The sequence below is a fragment of the Coturnix japonica genome, chromosome 13 (genome assembly GCF_001577835.2).
Source record: "Coturnix japonica isolate 7356 chromosome 13, Coturnix japonica 2.1, whole genome shotgun sequence".
Taxonomy (NCBI): domain Eukaryota; kingdom Metazoa; phylum Chordata; class Aves; order Galliformes; family Phasianidae; genus Coturnix; species Coturnix japonica.
This window is the reverse complement of record NC_029528.1, coordinates 1,862,735-1,885,120: the sequence shown is the minus strand read 5'-3', so window position 1 is coordinate 1,885,120 and position 22,386 is coordinate 1,862,735. Positions and strand designations below refer to the sequence as shown.

The 22,386-nt window shown below is 44.0% G+C and overlaps 1 protein-coding gene across 6 annotated transcripts in view; it reads left to right on the top strand.

Moving 5' to 3' along the window:
• FSTL4 (follistatin like 4) overlaps positions 1-22,386 on the top strand; it is a 182,254-nt gene that overhangs the window by 49,888 nt on the left and 109,980 nt on the right. For all 6 annotated transcript variants that reach the window (XM_032447432.1, XM_015875595.2, XM_015875592.2 and 3 more), the window contains one exon: positions 7,026-7,274. In XM_032447432.1, coding sequence (XP_032303323.1) covers positions 7,026-7,274 — 249 coding nt within the window. The remainder of the gene's footprint in view (positions 1-7,025; positions 7,275-22,386) is intronic.

The window sequence follows — 22,386 nt, the reverse complement described above, 5'->3', positions numbered from 1 at the left end:
GAGGTGCAAATGGTTATTGATTTGTGTGGTGCAGTGGCAATGTTTCAGGCGGACTCCAAGCTTAGGGAGCACCTGCTGCTCACCCAAGCTGACCAGCTGGCAAGCACTGAATTAAGGCTTAAGGGTACTGCTGTGTCTTGCACTTGAGGCCAGGTTGTTGCTAGAGCAGCATCTATAGCTGGGGATTTAGGTGGACATCATTTTGTCTTTTTCTTTTTGGCTGTTTTGGTGACATCCCAATTAAAACTGGCTCATCGGCCTGGCAGTGTGCACATCTGAATGCAGTGTTCCCTCAACCTGCAGCCAGCCCAACTTGGCACAGCTGTGAGTTGCCGAGCCCATTGCCATCACTGGGTAGTAACACCTGTTTAAGATTTAGCTCAGTGAAATGTGTTTCCATGGCAAATTTCTCTCTGTGCAGTGTTTGGTCAGCAGGTGGGGTGAGGAGGAAAGACCTTGCTGTTTGCTTGGACGATGTGTAGGTGAGGGTGGTGCCCTTTGGAGCTCAAGTTTTTCCTTGGTTTTAGAGCAGCTGAAAAGAAATGATTTTGGCTGCGAGTTTGAGCTGGGAATACTTCTCTTGCACCGTACTGGCCAGTACTCCTCCAGCTGTGGTGGTCCTTGGGCCTTCCCTTTTCCTTGTGTTGCTTTTTCCTTGCAAAGCTGAAGGAAGAATGGAGAGGAAGGAGTCAGAGTGTAGCAGTTGAGGTGCAGCTGACCCATGGCTGCAGGCTCCTCCTGTGGCTTTCTCCTGCACCTGCTTTCACACTGCAGTTTTCTCATTGACTACGTGGTTCATTAAGAATGAAAATGGGGTGTCTGCAGGCCAACAGCCAAGTCCCTCACATGGAGCAGCTAAGTGGGACCTTCCAACAGGTATTTCTCTTTCTGAGGAGTGGCTTAAGACTTATTTATAAGTGTCCTCATGCGTCCCAGTGTGGATGTAATGGGTGCCCATTGGGCTGCTTTGTGGCTGTATTTCTCCCTGTAATAGCCCTGTTTGTGTCCCTGGAAGTGGATTTGCAGGCTCTCGCTTGCTTCCTTCTGAGGGTGAGAGCTTCCCTTGGTATAGAATGGTGCCTGGTGAGAACTTCATATACAGCTGCTGTAGGAGAGGTGGCTCTGCTATGGATCCATGTTTTGAGTATTTGCTCATGGTGGAGCATCATGAAGCCCGTTCTTCCAAGCCACAACTTGCTTCCAAGTAACACTAATATTAGGGTGGAATATGGAAGTTACAGGAAGACCTGGAGTCTGATCATTGTGTTTTAGGTCATATCCAGTGCTGCTCTCCAGTGCAAGCCTGGTGACATTCACTGAGAGCAGAACTCAAGAATAATGCAATAAAGGCTCGCAGTGAGTATTAACTGTAAAAGTTCTGTCTATTCATCTTTCAACCAAAAATATATTATTAGAAAAATGTTATTTTCTGAGGCAAATGCAATGAGCTGTTCTTTTTCACTCAGTGAGCCTGAGAAATTGATGCACCGAGTGAGAAAACAAATAGGGAACTGGAAAAAAAAATTGCATGCAGCGTGAAATGATGTTTGACTTGGGCATGGGTAAGACAAAAAGAAATATACAGTAAACAAAATAATGCTTTTCCAGTAAATGGTATTATTGCAAGGTAATGAGTCAAAAAAAATAGAGAATAGATTGATGTGAGACTTTAGAATGCCCCCCTTAGAAAGAAACGTGGAATCTTTTTTGCTCTTGAACCACTGCTAATATTACAAGGTGTCTTGTAACTTTTGTGTTGGTGTGATGAATGATGGCTGAGTGTGTTCCCCTTCCACTGTAGTGGTGTGTCAGGGGGAGAGGGGGGACCAGGGACGAAGCAAAGGCAATGTGTGGGGCTGGGTTTGAAGCTTAATAACACAGACAACTGGAAGCATCTTGTTTGTTCAGCTCGCCTCTGGCAGCTCTGTTGGTTATATAATTGGAGAAATCACCAGGAAAACACGCATGTCACCTGTAGTTATTTCATTATTGAATTTGACCCTCTTCACAATCTCTGCCACAAGAACTTCATTGAAGGAATAGCAGAAAGATGCATGACACTGTTATTGATTTCTCATAGCTTTTATTGCAGCCTGTAGAGTGCTGGGGCTTGCTGTGCTGGTCAGAGGATGAAAGGGAACTGAAAGCAAGGAGAGCGAGGCAGGTCCTGGGAGGGGGGGTGGAGGGGCTGGGGCAGGCAGGAGATTGATGAGAGAGATTAAAGGCAACAAGGCTGCTTTTGAGCAGTCACCTGTGGGAATTCATTGCCTTTCTTCAGAAGAGTGTATTCTTCTGACACAGAGTTTTGTCAAAGGAACCCAAGTATTAATATGACCTGTTCCCTCAAGATCTGACACTGGAAAGTTTCTGCATTATTCACACAGTGCAGCAGTGAGATAATTAAATGTGTGATCAAGTAAAACAGATCCATGTGTGTGCTCATACTGTCCTGCTTTACCAGGTTGTTCACAACAGGCTAAATGTGGGTGCTGAAGGAAACACTTAATTCCATCCCTCCAATGAGTGCAGGCAGCAACTGCATGGACACCTATGTAATGTGAGCTCAGCAGCGCAGGCTTGGGCACAGATCTTGGCTTGCTGCACGGCAGCGCTGGGATGAAACTGCCTTCAATGAGAAGTACTTATCACAGATAACTTCAGTTAAACATTGTATAAAGAGCAATTTTGTGAATCACCTTTTTAGTACTTACAAGAGCAGAACAAATTGTGTGTGGTAGAGTCTCATGGCAAGGACCTAAATATATACAGTCTTGTTTCGGTCCATGATTCTCTCTCCTCAGTAACCTGTGCAAATACTTCAACATCAGTTTAGACCTTTTGATTTCTTTTGGCTATTTTTCCCTGTTAGTACCTTCATAAACCACAGTGCTGTCCAAAAATGTAGTTTAATCAAGCTCTTGGTCTCATCGTGGGATTTACAAGTAGGCAGCAATGAGTCTAATTACACTGGAACTAGCATCGTTACTTGAAACTTTCAAACACCCTTTCATATTATCTCCTCTAATGGGCTTCATAGGCCTGATGGATACAGAAAATGGCATGATGCATCCTTCCCCTCCTGCCCAAAGATGTCTCCCCCAGTTATCTCATGAGCCTGGAAAGTGAATAGTTTACACTATTAGAAGGACATGTACTTGAAGACATCTCATTTTCTGTATTTTCCACCAGAACAAGTTGCTGGTTTTGCTTTGTAAAAATAAGTTATAGCACCAAGGGCAAGTAACAGAGCTAATGGCCGTGCTGCTGCTGTTCCCTGTGCTGGGAGTTTCACTGCAACTTCTCAGCTCCACCATTTCCATAACAGGAGTACAGTGAAAAGCAGAGAAACCCATCAAGCAGTTCATTATGAAATTATTGCTTTGTTTTCTTTCTTATTTTATTACAGTATTAACAATGTGTGCAGCACTGGCATTTGCTAACAGCAGCTGCCTGGTGCAATAGTCATGCAACTTTTGTTACTTTGAGGCTTAAAGATGTGTTCAAGATGTGCTGGGAAGGGAAGCTTTGAGGCCTCTTGCTGCTGCACTGGATGCCGTGTTGCCAGCAAAGAGTGAAGTTGTGGCAGGTCACTCTTGCATGTTTGTGTATCTGTTTGTGAGCAGGCAGCAGGCATGGCTAAGTATTCAGTTGATGTATGGACACCTGCATGTACCAGCAGCATGTACTTTACAGCAGGAAAAAGCGCTCGCAGGTGTGATGCTTCAGACCACAGCAGATTATTTAAATGTAGCAAAGGAAGATGTTGGAACTCAGGGTCAAGGTGTGGGAGGACTGCAAAGCACAGCACTGCCTTGGAAGCAGCTGGAGTGGGAGCTTCCAGTTGTAGTTATACCCATCTCTGGTTCCTTGTAACTAAAGCTTCCAGGTCTGGCTGATGTAAAGCCTCAGCTCGTTCTTTCAGTAATGAAATGGGTGTCCAGCTGCCTACAGCAGAGTGCTGTTCCTTGAAATCAAACCAGCTTATTAAGTGTAAATGTAATAATTTACATTTCTGTAAGTGACCTAGTATGAGCAGGAGCATGCTAGAGCTGTTTTTGGCTTTGTTCTGTGTGTGATGGGTTTGTCTGTTTGGACTGAATGGAAGTTGATGCTTGTCACCATCTCAGTCTTTCCTTGAACTGTTTGAGAGTTTTGCTGAGATAAGGAATAGGGTTGGATTTGGATGTTGAAAACAATTGTGGATGTACATCCACGAACTGCATCCTCTCTCCAGCAAACTGACTTGAATATGACGCCACAATTCAGTCGCTAGCCATGCTGGGTAAACTTAATTAGCATTGAAAAGTGGCTTGTTTGACAAGATGACCAATTTTTAACCCAAGTGTACGACTTTCTTTGCAACTAATAAATTAAATAAATCCTGTTGTGCAGTGAGGCTCATAAATACCACACGTGCTTACTTGGTGGTTTCACTTGATTACCTTTCCCATTTCTGTTTTTAATAATCCTTGTAAGAGTGAGGAATGCAGTCACTTCTAATAACACGGCAGAGCTAACGATGGCAGTTTGCTGCTGTCCTGCCTGTTTGGCACTGGGTCCTGGTGTGCAGTGCTGCTGGGGGTTGATTGGTTACTTGGGTAAAGACAGCAGAGCTTTTATAGTTAGAAACCTTCCATCCTCTGGCTTTCTACAGACTCTGCTGTGTTTTGTGTCCTGTGTTTTTTCCTCAGTGCAGGGTCTGCCTGCGTGGCTGAGCATATGTGTGGGGACCTTTAGTTCCTCCGGGGAATATTCAGGGAGTAATTCAATTAAAGGAATATGAGCAGTGTTATTGGCTTCTTGGAAAGATATCCTATATTGACACTGCTTGCTCATGTGCTGCAATTGGTGTATTTGGGTGTCAGGATTACTGAACACACAGCTCTTGCCCTCTGTGCTGTTTGCAGGGTGTCCAACCCACCTCCCTTTCTGAGTGTTCAAACAGGAGTCTCCATTTGGGAGCACAGAATGAACCAAACCGAACAAAAGGAGCAAGACATGAAAGCACACAGGCTTTATGAGGCTTCTCCATAGTAACCAGGTGGTGATAGAAAAGCCAGAGTACTTTGCTGTATAAGCTGGTGGTAAACAAATCTTTTCTATGTTGTTTGAAAAGAAAAACAACAACGAAAAAGCAATAGGAATTGCTTTTGTTTTCAGCAATGCCAAGTTCATATTAAAAATCGTGATACTTGAGGCTCTGAGAGGACTTTGTGCTGCTGTGTGATGGCCATTGGGGTAGGATGGAGGACGAATAACCTTTGGTGAGGTGCATTATGTGAACCTCAGCTGGTGCTGGGTCTGGGGAGGATTGCAGCTATCAGCATGGGAAGGGCTGTGCTGCAGTTGTGTCTGAATTATGTGTGTATAGGCAGTAACACCTGAATCTCGATTTTAAGGTCTTGCAGTGGTCACTGCGCCCAAAGCATGTCTTGCTGAGTTCTCTAGTGATAGATGAGCCTGGTGCCCTCATGGTGAGAGGGAAGGGAGGAGTACTTTGTGGTACTAAGGAATGTGGTTTATTGGGCAGCATTGGTGATAGGTGGGTGGTTGAACTGGGTGATCTCAGAGGTAATTTCTAACCTCTGTTAGAACTTCAGTGATTCTAGGATGCTTGGCCAGGGCTGACCCAAGCCTTTGTGCTGCTCTGAAAGGCAGCAGGGCTGAGTGCCTTGGCAGTGAGCTCACCTGCAGGTCACAAAGCGTGTATTCTTGAGGATGTTTTTCAGAAACCCTGGGACAATTAGTGAATAAATAAAGGATATTCAGATACACTTTCCAGGGACTGTAGTTTTTGCACTGCTCAGAGATGATCTGACCTTCTAGTTTATTATGAGTCAGGAAAAGTCAATATTTCCTAGCTTGCCAAGGTTGGAAGAATTTTAATGAGTTATTGAGTCAAATAGTTAATCTTCCCGCAGCAGATATTTTTCCCCCCCTTCAGATAAAACAAAGACTTAACGGGGACCCAACCAAGTGGGCTTTGTGGGAACTTTTGCTCATCTTTATGAACGTGCTTTAACCCCTCGTAGCTTGTAGATGAAAAATGGGCTCAACACTGGGATGTTTCATGTGGTACGAAGTGGTTGGGGCAAGCAGGGACTGTGTGGTTGTTAGCAAGGAATTTAGCATTAAAAAAACAGGTAAATTGAAGCAGTTGTTTGCTGATGCTCCTCACATCCCCATTATGTGTGATGGAGGTTTTGGGGTGAGATGTTGGGACACACCAAGAACTAACCGAGAGCCAATCCTACACGTGGTGAATGTGAACAGCTGGGCTTTGCATCAGACCTGGTCCAGGCTGAGTCACAGCACAGGGACTGCTGCTGTTGGAAGGCTGTCGGAGCAGGCAGCAGGGTGTGCACTGCTAAATGTTTATTCCTCCTTTAATCATGCCTTTTGCAGCTTCCCTTTACAATTTGCTGCTTTGTGTGCTCCAATTAGCATAGAATAATCTAATTCCCTGCAACTCTCTTTGCTGAGTATAATGCTAATTATTGCTCCGAGTAGTGGCTTGTTTGGGAGTATCCTGTCCTGTATGAATTATAATGATGTTCTGCTGCGAGCCTTCTGACTTCAGAAGCAGAAAATGTTACAGCACCGGGGCAGCTCAGTTTGCCTTTTAATGGTATCAAACAGCAGACACTTACAGTAACATTCAGAACATTATATTCAGTGAGTCTGCCGGAGTGTAGGCTTTCAGAATGGCTTTTTGAGCCCAAATCTTTGGCACTGGAATACTCTCACTAGTTTTTATTCTGGGCCCATGTCCACCCATTCTCAGGGAAGCACTTTCAGCACGTACTTGAGATTTTGATGACTTGGAGCTGGAGGTCTGGGAGCACAGAAGTGGAGATGCTCAGTAGATTGCCATCGTGCTGCTGTTCAGAGGAGTGCGCTTTTAGCCTTGGATATCTTTTAGCTTCTGCACTTGTAATGGTTGTGTAGTGCTGCGCAGCAGATGAGGATGGTCTGTTAGGTAAATATTGCTAACACTGATTTTGTTTCTTTTCCCCTCTGTCCAGTGCTTTATGGTCAGGATGGCCTGCATGCATCATGTGAGAAGAAGTACTGTGGCCGAGGGAGTAGGTGCGTGGTGAACAGGGACACCAACCAGCCTGAGTGCAGGTGTGTAGAAGACTGCAAGTCCAGCTACATGCCAGTATGTGGATCTGATGGCAAATTTTATGAAAATCACTGTCAGTTACATCGAGCCTCATGTCTTCAGAGGAAGAAAATCTACATTATCCACAGCAAGGACTGTTTCTTCAAAGGTAGGACATCATTAAAAATGAATACTTCTGTATAACATCCATCACTCATCTTAGTGTAATTCTTATAAATGACTGAATAATGCGCTTTATTTCTAAGAGATGGATTTATAAAGGTTGATTTATTCTGGGTCTCTGTAGAACAGAACGCAATGTTTTATGCAGTTATCTAAGCCCCTGGGTGTCGTCACCCAAAATGCAATCAAACTGTGATCTGATCAATAATTAACATCGGTGCATGCTTCGTGCGCGCTGTACTTATACTATTCAGTACTTACAGCTTCCAGTGTTGTAACCTTTTACAAGCTGATTTGTTGGCTCTGACAAGGACTAAGATATTATGAAGAAAGTGTACAGAGTTAACAAAAATTTGTTGCACAAGTGAGGGGGGAAGAATAATTTTCACCTAATACTGAATGTAGAAGCTGAGTCTCTACCAGCTGAGCAGTATCATTCGCTGACTGCTCTACAAGCCCTGGCAGTGAGGGTCAGACAGATTGGGGTAGTGTGGTCATGCTGGGAACATTTAGGGATCCATCATCTCCATGGGGTCAACATTTCCCCCAAGAGCACCACAGCTGATAATTGCATTTCAGCCCATGTGGACAAATGACACAGGCAAAGGAGAAAAGCTGTTGAGATGAAGTTATAGAAGCAGGAAACATACCATCAGAGCCAAAGAACAATGACAGGAGGATAAATGGTAACGTGTTGGAGGTGTATTCCTGCAAAAAGAAGTGGCAGATCAGTTGGTTGCAAAAATGTCTGTGCCCAGAAGTGAAACATTTTAGATGGCTTTCTGAGGCTGGGTGTTTGCACAGAAAGAAAAGGGCTCTGAAGCAAGGCTTATATGCAGCTGTTCTGAAACGTTTGCTATTTTGTGGCTTTTTTTTCCCAGATCTTTGATCTAGTTGATCTTTGAATCGGCTTTATAGCCAAATAATTACATGGGTAATGCAGTGGGAAATAATAGATGGCTTACTGTTGAGATTTAGCTCATAGTAATATGGGCTCCTGCAAATAATAAACCTGAAATTTCTAAGATGGAAGCCTTGCTTTGGTCTTGGTGGATTTCCTATTCTGATTTTGGAAAGCAGTGAAGTTGCTAAGAAAGCACACAGAGTTCATGTGCAGGAGGAGGTATGTGAACAGGAACTGCAAGGGGTAGAGAAGCTTCGTGCTCCTGCATTGCGTCTCCCCTTGTGTCGTGAGACCTGAGTCCAGCAGGTGTTCATCTGTGATAGCAGTTCAGCTGTGATGATGTTAAAGACAGTCCTGGTTTACCAGTAGGATGAAATCATCTGCTGTTGTTGGACAGGTATGATAGTAAATTTCATTATCGCCATTGCACTGAAGTACTGTTGGGATGGAGTTGTGCATCTTTTCCTGTTAATAACTTGTGGGCTGCGTACCTCCTGTCACAAATCAAGTGAGGCTGCAGTAGTGGGAGGAGTGTGATAGAATGCCAGGGAGTGGAAGTAGTCGTAAATTATTTTATGTCTAATGAGAGGTCATATAAGGGCCTCATTGGAGTATATCTTGAAAACTTGTTGTCAAATATGCCTCCATCTACCTACAGGAAGATTAGAGTGGGCTGCTGCAAATATCTCCAGTGACATTTATGTGATCAAATATGAAAATAATTCTTCTGTCTTCAACTGAATGGGCACTTGAGGCCCTGAGGAGTTTGACTGCGTGCATAGCTATCCATCAGAAGCACTCATTTACTAACACTTGCAAGTGCACGATGGTAGAAGAGTCTGTTTAAGAAATAAGGGCCCATTTAAAGAAGGTTTTGATAAAGAGACTTAATTTATCTTTGTGGATACCCTTTGTAGATGGGGACACCTTACAGTTCTTGTGTTTTGGAGGAAGTCCTGAGATATCAGCCCCAAAATTCAGGGCTTGTATAGCCTCTGCTTTGCTCAACATTGCAAAGTCTTGTTTACTCTGAGGGTCTGTTTCTGGCTCATGGAGTCATACAGTGGTTACAGTTGGAAGAGACCTTAAACCTCAAGGGTTGGGACTGGATGGGGAAAATATAGATCATCATTTTCAGGGTGCTCAGTATCCCCCAGATCCCACTCAGTGTTGCAGGTTTTCCTTTTTCATCTTCCCAAAAGATGCCTTTGGACTCTTTCCATTCTTGTACATAGCCTGCCTTCTTACAGTGATGTTTCTGGCCTGGGTTTTTATTCACTTCTTATCACATATACTGTTAAAGAAGATGAGTTCTCATTGCAGTAATCAGTGCCACTGGAATGGCTGTATTGTACCTAATGATACAATGTCACGCTTGAATGCTTTCCTGAACATGCCATGAAATGATGTCAGAAGTTGTAGTTTCGTGTCCCACTTTTAAGTAACCCTTACACTCTTGCAATGGGGCGCTCCTTAAATCTGCTTTCCAGCGAAATAAAAGCTTTATGGAAGGAAAGAAAGAAACAAACTCTCTTCCATCGTGTGTAATAAAAAAGTACTTTTCATGACTGTCTGCAGAGATAAAATGTAGGAAAAAAAGAGTTTACCTTAAGGGAGAATAAACAGGCAGAGTGGGACTGAGGAATATTTGGTTTCAGCTCTTCTATCTGATATGTGGCTCCTGGGGTGACCATCTGTGTGTCCTTTCATTTCTTTATCATTCTTGATTTACAAACAGGAGACTGAAGTACAGCTTCTTTATATCAATAGGTTTATATTCAGCTGTTAATCTACAGATATGCACAGCAGCACTGTAAATGTAAGTTAAGTTTTGTGGCTGGAGAAGTATCTGAAAGGTGCCAGACGCGTTGTTTCACCTGGATGTTATGTATATATCATGGGCACGTGCTGTCTATTTGTTCTCTCAAGTAAACTGTTTATTTATTGGAGTCTAATTAGGCTGCTGAGTGGGCTTCCTTGTGTTTTTTGTCCCCATTGGCTTCTTCAATTAGGATTGAAAGCCCTGCCCAGAGGTACACAGATATAGCATCTGTCTGCTCTGCTGGTTTGCCCAGTTATCAGTGACACACTGGAGGGCTGTCAGGTGCAACAGGTAAGAATAACCTCTGTTCCCTTTTCAGGGCTGTCCTCAGTTTATCCACAAGTAGGCTGTTAAAAAATCCAACAGGAAAGAGCTGTTTCTTTCATGCATTGGTATGTCCAGGAATGACTGAGGTCCTTCAGCATATTCTTCATGGTCTGACTAGAAGCACTGTTCATTTCTCAGTCTTTTTTAAACGTATTTTTACCTCTTTTTTTTTTCTGTTTTCTTGTTGTCATAGAATTGCTTGGAGATTTTGACTCTGTAACAAAACATGAGGAGAAAACGATTTTGCTCCTTGCCAAAGAGAAGAAGCTTCTCTTCCCTGAAAGTACTCCAGTAACTGAAAACCAGAAAGATGTCTGTGCTTGTAATGACAGTTGTCCCACAGATGTCCAAAATGAGCTGCTGCCCTTGGAATGTTCCTATCTGAATAAGTGCCTCACATAATGCAGCCATATCATTTTAGCTCAGTGATTTGGACTATACTTTGCTCTTCCATGGCGGCAGTTCCTTTATTTCCACTCTATTCATTTTTCTTTCCTTTTGAGTTCTTACACCCACTCAGTCTCTTCTCTGGTTGTTTTTTTTCCTCTCTCATTATTTTTGGCCAGCAGAAGCTGCACATACACTGCTCAGTACAGATTTTCTTCTTCCCTCTTCCCTTTCTCCTCAAACACAGCAACTATTTACTTCTCTAGCAGTGAACATACACTAGGAAAAAAACCAGCTCTTCTGTGAGATCAGCAGTCCTAAAGTGCCCGATGTCAGCTCAGCCCTGTGAAAGGGAGGGCAGCCATGTTATTGCCAAGCTTATTAGCTTGGGCAACCTTATTAGCTCTGGTTCTGACATACTGTTTATCCAGGTGTGTCATTATTATCTCTAATGAGGAGCTCAGCTTTTCTTGCTGGGACGTGTTGTCGTTTCTGCTGCTGCTGGTCAGATTTAGTTGGATCTCTCACATGGATTCAGTGCAGCACAGCTGACCACGTTCTTCAACTTTACATTATAGAAATGTGCTGTATCTGTTCTGATTATCTTATTCTTTGATTTTCTTAAATTCAGCCCAACTTCTACTAAATGTCCAATTTTATGACATCTGACAGAGCTTATGTGGAAAAATGGGTCATTATAAAAGCCCATTTGTGCTCTGCCATTCCAGTCCTGTTCTTGTTCTTTCTCTCCCCTCTCCCAAAATGTCAGTAGTAATTTTTTCAATAATTTGCTATTATGACTTAAAATATTTTGTTCTATTAGGGAAATAACTTCTAATTTTCCTTCTCATCCAAGGACAGTTTTTGCCTCATAATAAATAAATCATACTTCTGTACTGATTTGGGATGGAAAGTAGAAAGAAATGAGTGTGGAATAGCACCTGCCTGCCTTCTCTACATTCTGCATGCAGTCCTGCTGCTGAGTTTGAGCCTTGCAGGGCTGCTCAGAGAACATTTCATACCACCTGCCGTCTGTGCAGCCTCCCAATGTAGCATTGCCTATATGCCAATGCCTGATGCAGTGCCACCCCAGACTTGGCTGGGAGCAGCCCTGAGCATCCTGCTGACAGCAAGAGGTGACTGGAAGTCTCAGTGCTGAGGCCTCTCCATGCTTTAGGTCATCCACAGTCTCACCATTTCATGGTATAAATGGTATCTTTCATTTTTGATTTCTTGTATATCCTTCCTCTTATTTTCAAAAAGTTGGTTTTTGTCTGTTCTCCTTATGTTATGGAACATTATAATCTCCTGCATTATGACGGAAAAGTGCTTAAATGTTAGGAAGAATTGCAAACTGGGAGGAGAAGTAAAAAAACCCACCAGGCTGATAACTCATGCAAAGTAGCACTGCAGCAATCTTCAGTAGTTATGAATTCAGCCTCAGGTGGTGGTGGTGGTTTGTTTCCTCGCTACTTTATTTATTGTCCATGTGTTAGTTCTGTGCTTTGTTACCTGCAGAAGTAATTTGTTCCAGAAAAGAGCATTTCAAAATATCTTGGAGGATATATTGGGTGTTTTTCTCATTTAGTGGTGGCAAAACAGACCTGTTAGGTTGGCTGGACTGCAGGCTGCAGAGAAACCTGCTCTATTTAGCACTGCAGCTTTCCAGGTGGTAAAATCGGAGTGTGAGTTAATGGCACGTTTTCCAGCCCACAGTTAATATTTGCCAATTTGAACCTGCAGCACTGCTGCTGGGCTGGTGGTGATGAGATGGACTTGGAGAGCTGGGATGTGTGTAATTAGTGCCTCTGGGGAGGAGACTGGGGTCTTCAGTGTGCAGGATTGGCCTTTAATGATCTTTTTGGTGCCCAGTGTAAGCATCCTAGAGCTTTCAAATGTTAGAGAGGAAGCAGTTTATTTAATGGGGATTTCTGTTTCATTTCGCGAGAGCTAATACAATTCTTAACACAGCAAATACTTCAGGATTCTGAATATCCAAAGGGTCCCCTGTTACTCCCATAACGTTTTATCAGGTTTTTCCTCCGAGGCTTTTGATGGGTGATCAGTTTTACCTGGATTGTTAGGCTGATTCCATTAAAACGTGACCGACAACGTAATTCCTGTGTGAACTGATTGCATCTGTATTTGGGGCAAGCGGTGGAAGGTTCATTGAAACAAGGGCATTTAATGATAGTGATGATACCATGTAGAGCTTACTGCTGCTGCCATATGAACCATGAAGAGCCTGACAGTCTTCCTAAGCCAGCTGCTGGTTGTCCTCCTTCACTGGAAGAGGCGTAGGATGGAATCCAACGCGAAGTAAAGAAATGCCTTCATTGTATGGAAGGCTGTTGGTATGGTGGTGGGGTTACAGTGAGCAGCAGTTACCAACAAACATCATGCTTCAGGTTTTGGAGGTTGGAACTGGATGTTCTTGAAGGCCCCCAAAAAACTAAAACGCAGTTGAGAAAGACCAAGAGATCACTTGAAAAGACAGCTGAAAAAGGTTGAAAGGTTGAGATGAGCATTCAAGATTGAGTTGATTTGATTGTAATAAAGGCTGCTGGGAACTAAGTCAAGGAATCTGCAGATATCAAATACATTTTAGAATTAAGAGACTTGGGGGAGGAGATTTAGGAGTACTTTAAAGGTGAAAAGGACTAACATTTGAGAGGGGCTGATTAAAAGGTGTTCAGCCCAAATGCTTGTTTCACTGGGTGCAGAGTATAAAAACCCTTGGAACAAACTGGGATTCTGAATGCTGGGGAATGCTGTCAGACTCAGTGCTGTGGATTCAATTAAGTGGCTGCAAGGAAAACCCATAAGCTCCCCTTCCTGCCTTCACAGTGTAACAGATGTTCAGGAGAGGGATGGATGCTGTTGGGGGGGGGCACTGAGAGCGGCCTGTGTAATTCTCTGGTTGCTTTTTTTGCATGTTGTATTTGAAGCTGCATTGGAGGCACACAAGGAGGTGGGGGAGGTTGTCGGCCTTTCCTTCTCAATCACAGCTGCTCTGTGTGGGTGCAAGCATCTCTGCAGATCCCATTCCCTGTGCTGGAGTGGGGATCGGTCACAAACTAAGACCCACAAGGAAGGTTTCCAGGTGAGATTTCAATGGGAGTCTCATGCTAATAGTATTTTGTGTTTTCCATCAGTGTCCAAGGCGGTTTTACAAAGATGAATGAATTAGATCTTGCAGCAGCCCTGTGTACTGAAAAAATAGTAATCCTCATTCTAAAGAGGAAAACTGCAGTCTGGGAGGGAACCAGAGGCTTCCTCAAGATGGTAGAAGTGGCCATCAGAGCTATTGCCAGATCATCCTTTCTGTGGCCCCTCTGTAAACCCCTTAAGAATCCCGTGGCACTTGCTGTTCTTTTTCCTATCCATTTGCAGGGCTGAAGGAGAGGGAAGGTCTGGCTGAGGCTGTGAGTCCCAGTCAGCAGAGATGCAGCTGTGGGCAGTGATGTCTGTGAACATGGAGCTGTGCTGTGTGTGGCACTCACAGCAGCAGGCTTTGGAGCCCATCCAGCTGTGATACTACACAAAGAGTGGCTCCGTGCTCAGTTTGGGAGCAGAAAAGGAAATACTGCAAACACAGCTTTGCCTGCAGAGGGTCCCCCTGTAAAAACCCTTAGTGTTTTCTCCCCATAATGATTACTGTCTCCTTTCAGGGTCTGTCTCAGGGATTTGCTTTTCCCTGCTTGCTTGCTTTGCTTTCCTCTGCCACATGGGCAATGCAGTTAAAGAGAATTTAGCAGCTGCACCTGTTGTTTGGGGATAACACGGGGAATTTTACTTCTGAAACAATTTCAGGAGAATAACTGAAGTGTCAGTGGGATTTTATCAGTTCATCCTGTTCAGATCATTATTATCAAGGCATAGAAAAAGCCCCATGGGACAGAATTTGATTGCATCCAGATTACACACAGAGCTTTTGTCTTGCAGTCAGAGCTCAGGCAGCACTTGGCTGGGCAGTGTTATCACCTCTCTGTTGCTGGCCCAGCAGTCCTAGCCCTGGTTCCTCCTGCAGGGTTAGGGACACTGTGATGCCCTGCTTACGTGGCGCAGCTCCCTCCATCCCTGCTCTCCCTCTGCTGAGATGTTTGGCATTAGTATGATTTGGTTGACTTCCCCCTCCCCCCCCTCAATAAATCTGGAGGAAATGCTGCAAAAACATTTGCGGTGAATATTTTATTTTAATTTTGTCTATAATCACTTTGGCTGAATCTGTGGCCCTTTCGTTTGCTATTCATGAATATTTTAGCAAATTGGTTTACTAACAGGCGTGTTGCCAGTGAGCAAATGTTCCTGGCTATTTGTGGAAAATGGGGTTTAGCTTTGTGTTTGCTGCAGGAGCTCTGTCTCGGCTCCTCTGAGAGGAGCTGCTTGGCCAATTAGAGCAAGTCTCATTAGGAAATGGGATTCTCAAGCCTTGTCAAAGTCTGATGGGTGGCAGGATCAGCTGCATGAAGTGGTCCCCCAGCACAGCAGCTGGGTGCCTTACAGGTAAAATGCCTTAGCAAAGTCCTTGTGGGCTCTCAGGAACCTCTGATATTTCGCTTTTGTTTTGGATCAGAGCTGTGCTTGGGCTGTAGTGAGGGGAGGACTTAGAAGTATGAAGAGATCTCTGTTTTGGGTGCCCCTTGCCATGCGATGGGTTTTGCTAGGCTCTGCCTTCTGCTGGGCTCTTCTGTCCTGAGGTTTAATTCAGGCTGAAAGAAAACCACTGCAGTGATGCCTTGAGATGGGCACTACCAGGGGTGGGGAGGTCACAGTGCTGCACATCTCCACCCATGAGTTCCTCTAACTTCCCCACTTGTTCCATATGGTGATAATCATCAGACTTCATCCTTGGCTCTGCTGTAGGCAGGAGGGAGATGTGGCTGTTTTTTGGTGTATATAATTGATAAGCAGGAGTGCTGGGATCTGGGGCACCCCAGGTTGCACTGGGCTGGAGCCCCATGTCCAGCACACATATGAGGTGTCAGCACACCTGGCAGACATCTGCCTCACACTTGTAATTGGGCATCACAGTAATACAGGGCTTCACGGAAAATGTTTAGTTCTCCCAGACACATTTTGTTTCATTTTAATAATAGAATTGCTTGTTAGAGCCAAACAGAGAAGCAGAAAATCTTGCTGAGGCTGTATAGAGTCAAGGAGGTAAAAGGCTGTTAGGGTGGAAACCCCAGCCGTACTGGGCCTGTGAGGTTTTGGCTGCACTGATGCTGGAACAGAACCTGCAGGTAATTGAAGGCATTTTGGAATCCCAACTGGCATTCAGCTTAGTTTTATTTTACATAACGAGTCAGTACAGATTGGAGCATGGTTACTTTGGGGTCACTTTAGAAACATAGACAGGTTGTGGTTTTGGGCTTATCAGTTCCTGCCAATTCCTTGGGCTCTTCTGCACCTGAACAACTCGGTTCTGCCAGGCTCTTCCAGCTGGGCCTCTATTTCAAGGTGCATTCAGTCAATTTCTTAGACTGACAGCATTTTCCTATTGGACAGAAATTACTGACTGTAGTTTTGGGAACACTTTCTTTTCTGCACTGCCTTTCCCTGTGTTGCATGGACATATGGCTCATTTTTTCCCTTTCAGTTTTGCTGCAGAGCACCTGCTCTGAATCAGCAGAGGTCACATCTTGTCTCCTTTACACTTTATTGCATTCACCTTTGCTTTGTAGGTTTCAAAACAGAGAAAGAGTTGGAGAAACATTTAAGAACTGCTTCTTACCCTGTTTGCTGCTGTTGGGGTTGTAAGGTCGTTTGTAATGGCAACTGACCTGTGCTGCCTTATCTCTGGTAGTCTAAGCTCTGCAAATAAAGCAATACCACTTATTTTTCCTGACTATAGCACATGTAAAATACCACCAGTTATCCAAAAGTGCATCCAGCAGTCATGTAGCTGCCTGGAATCCCTGAGCCTTGTCTCCTTGCTCCTCAGAAAGGCTCTGGGAAAAGCTGTTGTCCCCTACATGGAACTGGGAGAGCTCTGACATTTCAAAGCAATCAGGTAGAATTACCACATCTCTAAATATATCTTTAACCTATTTACTGATATTTTCTTAATGTTGTCTCATGGTGTTCATTGGCTCAGAAAGCAGCTGAAAGCTGCACCTGCCAGAATGCTTTAAGAGGTGTTTCAGTCTTGGGAGCACAAAATCTGTTCTTGGTTTTAAACAGGCATGTTTTTTGCCACTTACTTAAGCTTTTCTCCTGCTTCTGGTCACCCAACAAGTGCTCTCGTGCTCCTGGTGCCAGTCAGTGAGCTGCTGTGTTCTTTTTCCTTTGGGAAAACTCAAGAAGCTGCAGATCTAATCTGGGATAAGAAGGAGCCCTGCAGTGCAGGGCAGCACTCATAGCATTGGGTGGGTCAGCATCCTGCAGTGCTTCTGAGTGGAGGAGATGAACATCTGAAAATCCCCGCTCTGATCAATGGGGAAAAAACAGCAAGCTTCGTGTATGGAAGAAAGTACTTTAAGCTGTTGAAGAAATAAAGTTTCAACTCAGTCTCAGGCTCAGTGTGAGTGAGCAGATACTGTTTACAGCAGAGCCAAAGTGAGTTGTGTCCCTTCTGAGAGATTTCAGATGCTGAGAAATAGTAAGATGGATCACGTGGTGGTTTGATGCAAGTCCTGCCTCTCTGCTGTATGCAGCTGTGCGTGTCTCTGGGAGCCATGCTAGCACCTGCCTTAATGTGTGACATTTAAGGGCTTTAAAAATCTCCTAATATTGACACCAATCTTCTGCTCTGAGGTCAGTGGTAAATAATGCAGAGTGAGGAAACTTCTGAGCACTTCCAAAAGCGCTGCTGTCAGTGTTTCTGTTATTCCTGTGTTTGGCTTGATATTTGCTACATGGGGGGAAAAACCCAAGTGTTCCATCACAAAAAGCACAGAACGAGATATTAGCTGGTGGTTTATTGATATTTCTGCTGGCAGTTTACAGTTATCTTTGATCTTTGGTCCTTGCTTTGCACTGCTCCTCAATGCAACAAGAGGGGCAGGGAGGAGACCTGGTGTGTTCTTTTGTAGTTTTTTTGGTAGGGGAGACATGTCCCACATGGGCATTGTCCCCTTCGTAGGTTCTTGGGGTTCTTGGCATCCTCCATAGGTCTCCTCAGCCTCCATCCCCTCCACAGGGAATTTCATTGCAGGGTGCATTTGGAGTAACTCAACCTGTCTTTCTGGGTTGTCCCCCTCACTTCCAATAATTGTTTGATGAAAATACCCAATGTTGAATTCTGGACATGAACACACAGGTGACTAAAGTTAGCCTGGCACTGATTGATCAGAGCTGATATAGGGTCTTCATCAGCACTCTGTCCTTGCTTATTACTGCAAGAGAAGTTTTTAATCCTTAACTACACAGGGATCATTTGTGGGAATTTACAGCTGGGAAACTGTTCAGGTGAAGTATTGACACTCAGAATTTCAATACAGTATTAAATCCCTCTTAAGCTATAGAAAATGGAGAAGTTTACGAAGGGAAGTAACTCATGCCTTCTAATTTTATTTTTATGAAGCAGTTTCCCCTTGGAGCATCTCTGTAATTTAATATCTTGGTAATCAAGTCTGTCATTTTAAAACAAAATAAAATGTTTAAAGAGCATAAAACAGAATTGAGAATTGGTTTTATACCAGTGAGTACAGAAGCGCTTGCATCAAGTTAACCCTGCAAAAATCGCTGCTCAACATGTCTTATTTATTGCCTTAACCAAACACTTTCCTCCATGAGTTAAAAAGTTTGCTCACAAGGCTTGTGCCTTTATTGCACCCTTTGTGCGATTTCTGTATGCAGCAGTTGCAAATGAAGATGCTAATAGCTTCCAAAGAGCTTTCCAAAGCTTTGCTCTCCAGCTTCTGCAAACACTGGCAGTTTTCCCACATTTCTGCCATCTGTTGGGGACATCCTTAAATACTATGGCCTCACACCTGCTCTGTGCAGACTTTTCAGGTAGGAAATGATGGTAACATAGGCAAAATGCAATGTGATTCTGTGAGTGGGCATGGTGGGTTGCTTGGATGTGCTTGATGATCACTGAGGTCTTTTCCAGCCTTAATGATTCTGTGATATAATGCTGGTTTTCTTTGCCACTGATGGCACCCTAGGCTTTATATAGAACCTTTGTAAGTTTTGCAGGTGCTGGTTATGATCATGAAGTTTAAGTGCACTATGGAGTCAGTGGGGGGTGAGGCATTATGAATGAATATGCTTTTATGTGCCATAACGAGGAAGGATTTTCACGGTTCTTGGGCTTTTGGGGCCTACTACAACTTTAGTTGAAGTCATGATTTAATTTTCTTTGCTTTTTATATAAATGCTTTTGCGTTTTTATTGTGGCTGGATTAAGGCTTAATTGTCAGCGCTTTTGCAAATTGCACTGCAATAAATAGACGAAAAAGTGAATGTAAATGTAACTTGTGGGATGAAGTGCAAATATGTGCATTTGTGTAAAGCGTGTTTGGGTCTTGTTCTCAAATTTACATTTATAAGTAGCTGCTTTTAACGGTCATGGCTGCAGAAATCCCATAATATTAAGCAGATAAATCTTTATCATCAGACCAGGTTCACATGTAGAAGTAGCCGAATATATTTCTAATACAAAGTAACTTTACAGGGTCATGCACTCTATCTAATGCCTTGTCATTTTAATGGATTCTGGTTTAATTGCTCACATCCCACAGCTGAAAGCAGTCTTTCTCATTCTTCTCAGATCCAGTTGTTACCATAAAATAGTGTCCGTGGGTCACAGCCTAAGCTAAAGCAATTTGCCAAGTGTTTTCCCTGTGTTTGGGGTGGGAGTACAGGGTGCTGAGGCTGGCAGCAAAGCTGTAGTGAGACCAAGTGTGTTTGGTCCTAAGGCTGCAAGGGGAGGAGGGGAGATGCGCAGTGGAATTGATGCAACCCTCACTGTGAGCTCAGGCAGGTGGTGATAATTCCTCTGTAAGCCTCAGCATGACAACGAAGCTTTGCCAATTGATGATGGAGGCTTATCCCAAATCAGCCTCTGCAGAAGTGGAATTATTTGGCAGGAGCCCAAGCATCTCGGGGGAGTTTGGTCAAAAGGAAATCACAGTCACTAATAGTGATTCCTAAATTTTGCAGATGCATGAATGCTTTCTCAGCTCAAACTGGTGTATCTTGTACCTGTGCATGCATACTCTAGGCATGCCTTATAAGCAAAGCAAGGGGCTGCATGTTGGAAGGGGGCAGCTGGAGCCATGGCTGCTCTCACTGTGGGCACTGGGAGTGGGAATCAGTGAGGATGGGGGGAGCACATTGGTGCTGTGTGCTTCTTACAGTGCTGGTAGCTTGTTGTAAAATCTTTCCATCAATTCAGTTCACATCGTGCCTTAAACTGCTTGTAAAATAAATATAACTGACAGATCTGCAAGTAGCAATACACAGATTGTGCACAGAATATTTTTCTCTTGAAGCAGCCCAGAGGTAAAAAGTAGATTAGATGCTCAGAGCACCGGATTGCATACCTGTGTGTGAAGGATGAGAGAGATACGGTCTAATATATTTTGGATGACAGTCATTCAAACACTTCACTGTGTTGATAATGAGAACAAAGTGACCAAATTTGATTTGAGATAGAGTCTACTGAAAATGGGGAAAGCATTATGGCAACTGTAGCGTATCATTTACCTTAGGAAGTCTCCTTGATTGAATTTGCCTGTGGAAATTAGGAGTTGAAAGTACCCCCCAGTCTGCTGCCTCACAGAGAACACTTCAGCCTCTTGTGATGGGAGAACTGCAGGTTCTGGGTCTGCTGAGCTCAGCTCACACTGGAGGTTTGCAGGGTACAACCTTCAGCTAGATGCTGTCATCCCAAGGAATTCCCCTGGTGAAACACATGGCTCTAGGTAACAAGCTTGTTTGTTGTTGGCTTTTGATCCTACTTTTAAACATTTCCTTTAAATTGACATGGAAGAACACGGCCACATTTCAGCTGCCATTCTGCTTTGCTGACTCGAAACATGGCAGCTTGGGGACTGCTGGGTTTGGCTGCTGGGGGCTGCACAGTGCTGAGCACCAGCCCTGGGCTGGGCAACTCTTGGTCCTCTTGGAGGCTGGGGTGGAATAGGACTTTGGGGAGACCTCACTGTGGCCTTCCAATATTTAATAGGGGTGTATAAGCAGGAGGAAGCAAGTCTGTTTATGAGCGTTGATAGTGATAGGAGAAGGGGGAATGGTTTTAAACTGAGACAGGAGGAGGGGGGAGGTTTAGGTTGGATCTTAGGAAGAAGTTTTTCACCCAGAGGGTGGTGACGCACTGGAACAGGTTGCCCAAGGAGGCTGTGGATGCCCCATCCCTGCAGGCATTCAAGGCCAGGCTGGATTTGGCTCTGGGCAGCCTGGGCTGCTGGTTGGTGACCCTGCACATAGCAGGGGGTTGGAACTGGATGAGCATCGTGGGCCTTTTCAACCCGGGCCATTCTGTGATTCTCTTCACAAGGGCTTGTGAGTGTAGGAGCAATAAGAATGCAACTTTCATATTTCAGTAGGTGTGTCTTAGATAATTGATAGAGCAAGGGATAATACACTGCAGCTTAAAGTACTCAGGAATGGTACATTTGAATCTCTTGTTGCACTTCAGCTGACAGTTGCAAGGGATTTTTGCAGGAAATATGTTCTTTCCATTGTATGCTTATGAAGAATTGGTGACATCTGGTGATCGCTTATAATGAGCCGTCTCAAGACAGCCAACAAAAATAAACCTTTTGGTAAGAAGGATTTGTCTTGCTGTGTGTTGAGGAGAGATACTGCAATTAAGACGTAATTCCTACCTGCTGCTCTGCTTAGGAGAACATTCAGACTGCGTCAGATCAAATGCTCTGCTTTCAGCATATTACAAAATGAGAAAGGTTGTTCCCGGACTCATGAGTCTAATTGAATAAAGGCCTATCCAAATGAAAAGGGCACAGATGATGCTCTGGTCCCTGTGAGACAAGCGTAAAGCTCCTGCTAATGTCAGAGAGAAAGCTGCTGCGGGATCAATACAACTATGTCTTTAAGTTAAACGCATTTATATTGGTGGGCAGGGCTTGCAGGCTGTTTTACTTGAGTCTTGTCATCGTGTCTTTGAAGTGTAATAACCCCAGAGTGGCAGCATTAGTAAAGTAGCTCTCAGCATTGGCAAGCAAAGCAGCCCCAGTGGGCAGGGACATTGGCAGCAGAGTGTGAGCTCCTGCATGGACTGTCTGCACCATATGTCTCCATTGTGGTCTTTTTATCACCATCCCAACTGCTGATACATCACCTTCCATGATTTCATTTAGCCAAATGTAAGGCATGGCTTTTGTTTGCTGTCTCCAAACAGAATTCTGTTATAATGCAACTCTTAATTTGTCTGGGGTCAAAGAATCATGAGGCCCAGAACTATCTGTGCCTCTTAGTGCCGGAGCTGTGCTTGGGGCAGGTTGGCTCGCCATGGTTCATTGTGGAATCAGAATGGAAAGGTGTCTCAGAAGTGACTTTCAATGGTTTTTAAGAAGAAAGGAGAATCTTACCTTGTAGAGCTTTGCCTCTTCATTTACACACAGAGGGTACTATTTCAGTGTTGCCTTTATTAGCAAAACAGTGCTTCAGAAAGGTTTTATTGTAGAGCACTTGATGCAGCCTTGACTTTGTAAGAAGTTTGGTGAC